The 1,149-nt window shown below is 35.9% G+C and overlaps 1 protein-coding gene across 1 annotated transcript in view; it reads right to left on the reverse strand.

Annotated features, from left to right (window-relative positions):
- SCP2 (sterol carrier protein 2) overlaps window positions 1-1,149 on the reverse strand; it is a 110,508-nt gene that overhangs the window by 88,388 nt on the left and 20,971 nt on the right. Inside the window, 1 exon segment of the mRNA XM_012639436.1 lies at window positions 862-926. Coding sequence (XP_012494890.1) covers window positions 862-926 — 65 coding nt within the window.

The raw sequence follows: 1,149 nt of genomic DNA on the forward strand, positions 1-1,149 counted from the left end.
CTATTTTTAGTAGAGATGGGGTCTCGCTCTTGCTCAGGCTGGTCTCGAACTCCTGAGCTCAAACAATCCGCCCGCCTCGGCCTCCCAGAGTGCTAGGTTTACAGGCGTGAGCCACCGCGCCCGGCCAGGAGTGGGCAGTTTTACTTCAGATTCATTCTTACCCAAAGGAAGGGTTTACCCCTATGGACTCCCAATTTAATGTGAGCAGTAGGTATTAAACTTCTGATCTTAGGAATGCCTGAGCTTTGACCAATTTCCCCTTCATTCCAGGGGGCCACCAAAAATGCAGCTCACAGTTTCCTGGTCAGCAAAGGTCTTCAAGGGAAAAACAGCTGTAAATGCTGATGTTAATTCTCTGTTTTCACCTGCAATTCCTCTCGCTTGCTAGTTCTTCAATGCCTTTAGGATATTTTTTTCATATTCTATCCAAATATTTTAGTTATCATCAGTGGGAAAACTGGCTCAAATAACATGGTTTGCCATTAACAGAATCAGAAGTCCCAAACTTTATTAACTCTCTTCAATTTGTTGAATGGAATTCATTTGTTGAATGAAATTCATTTATTAAAGGAATGAACAAACAACTTTCAAATTAAATAGATAAGTCAACCTCAAACTCAATTATTTGATTTTTTTGAACACCAGTTTCATCATTGGTAAAATATAGAGTCTGAACTACATTATCTCTAAGATTCTTTACTTCCTGTTCTAAAATACCAAGATCTATACATATATATACAGTATCACCTTCAGCTTTTGGGTTATATCAGCTCATTTAATAAGTATGCCAAATTATGTTTTATGTTGCTTATTTTCTCATAGTTTCATGACAACTCCAAAATAATAATACATGAGACTCACTTTCAGTCCAAGGCTTCCCTTCTCCATCTTCTCAAACCCAAGAGCCAAGACACAGTCTGCTATACCTTAAAGGAAAATGTAATTATTTTTAAAATTCAAATATCAAGACACTCAAGAAAATTTCATTAAATACTTCAATTTAAATAAGTACCTCAGTTTACATAAAAGGCAAAAACATACTATAACCCTACAAAAATTTTGAAAATGGAAAAATTACAGAGAAAATTCTTACATACTTCCAGATAAGAGGAAAAATCAAGAAGGTACTTAATTCTTCCCTTGAGTCAC

This window comes from Propithecus coquereli, unplaced genomic scaffold (genome assembly GCF_000956105.1).
Source record: "Propithecus coquereli isolate 6110/MARCELLA unplaced genomic scaffold, Pcoq_1.0 Scaffold14, whole genome shotgun sequence".
Lineage (NCBI taxonomy): Eukaryota > Metazoa > Chordata > Mammalia > Primates > Indriidae > Propithecus > Propithecus coquereli.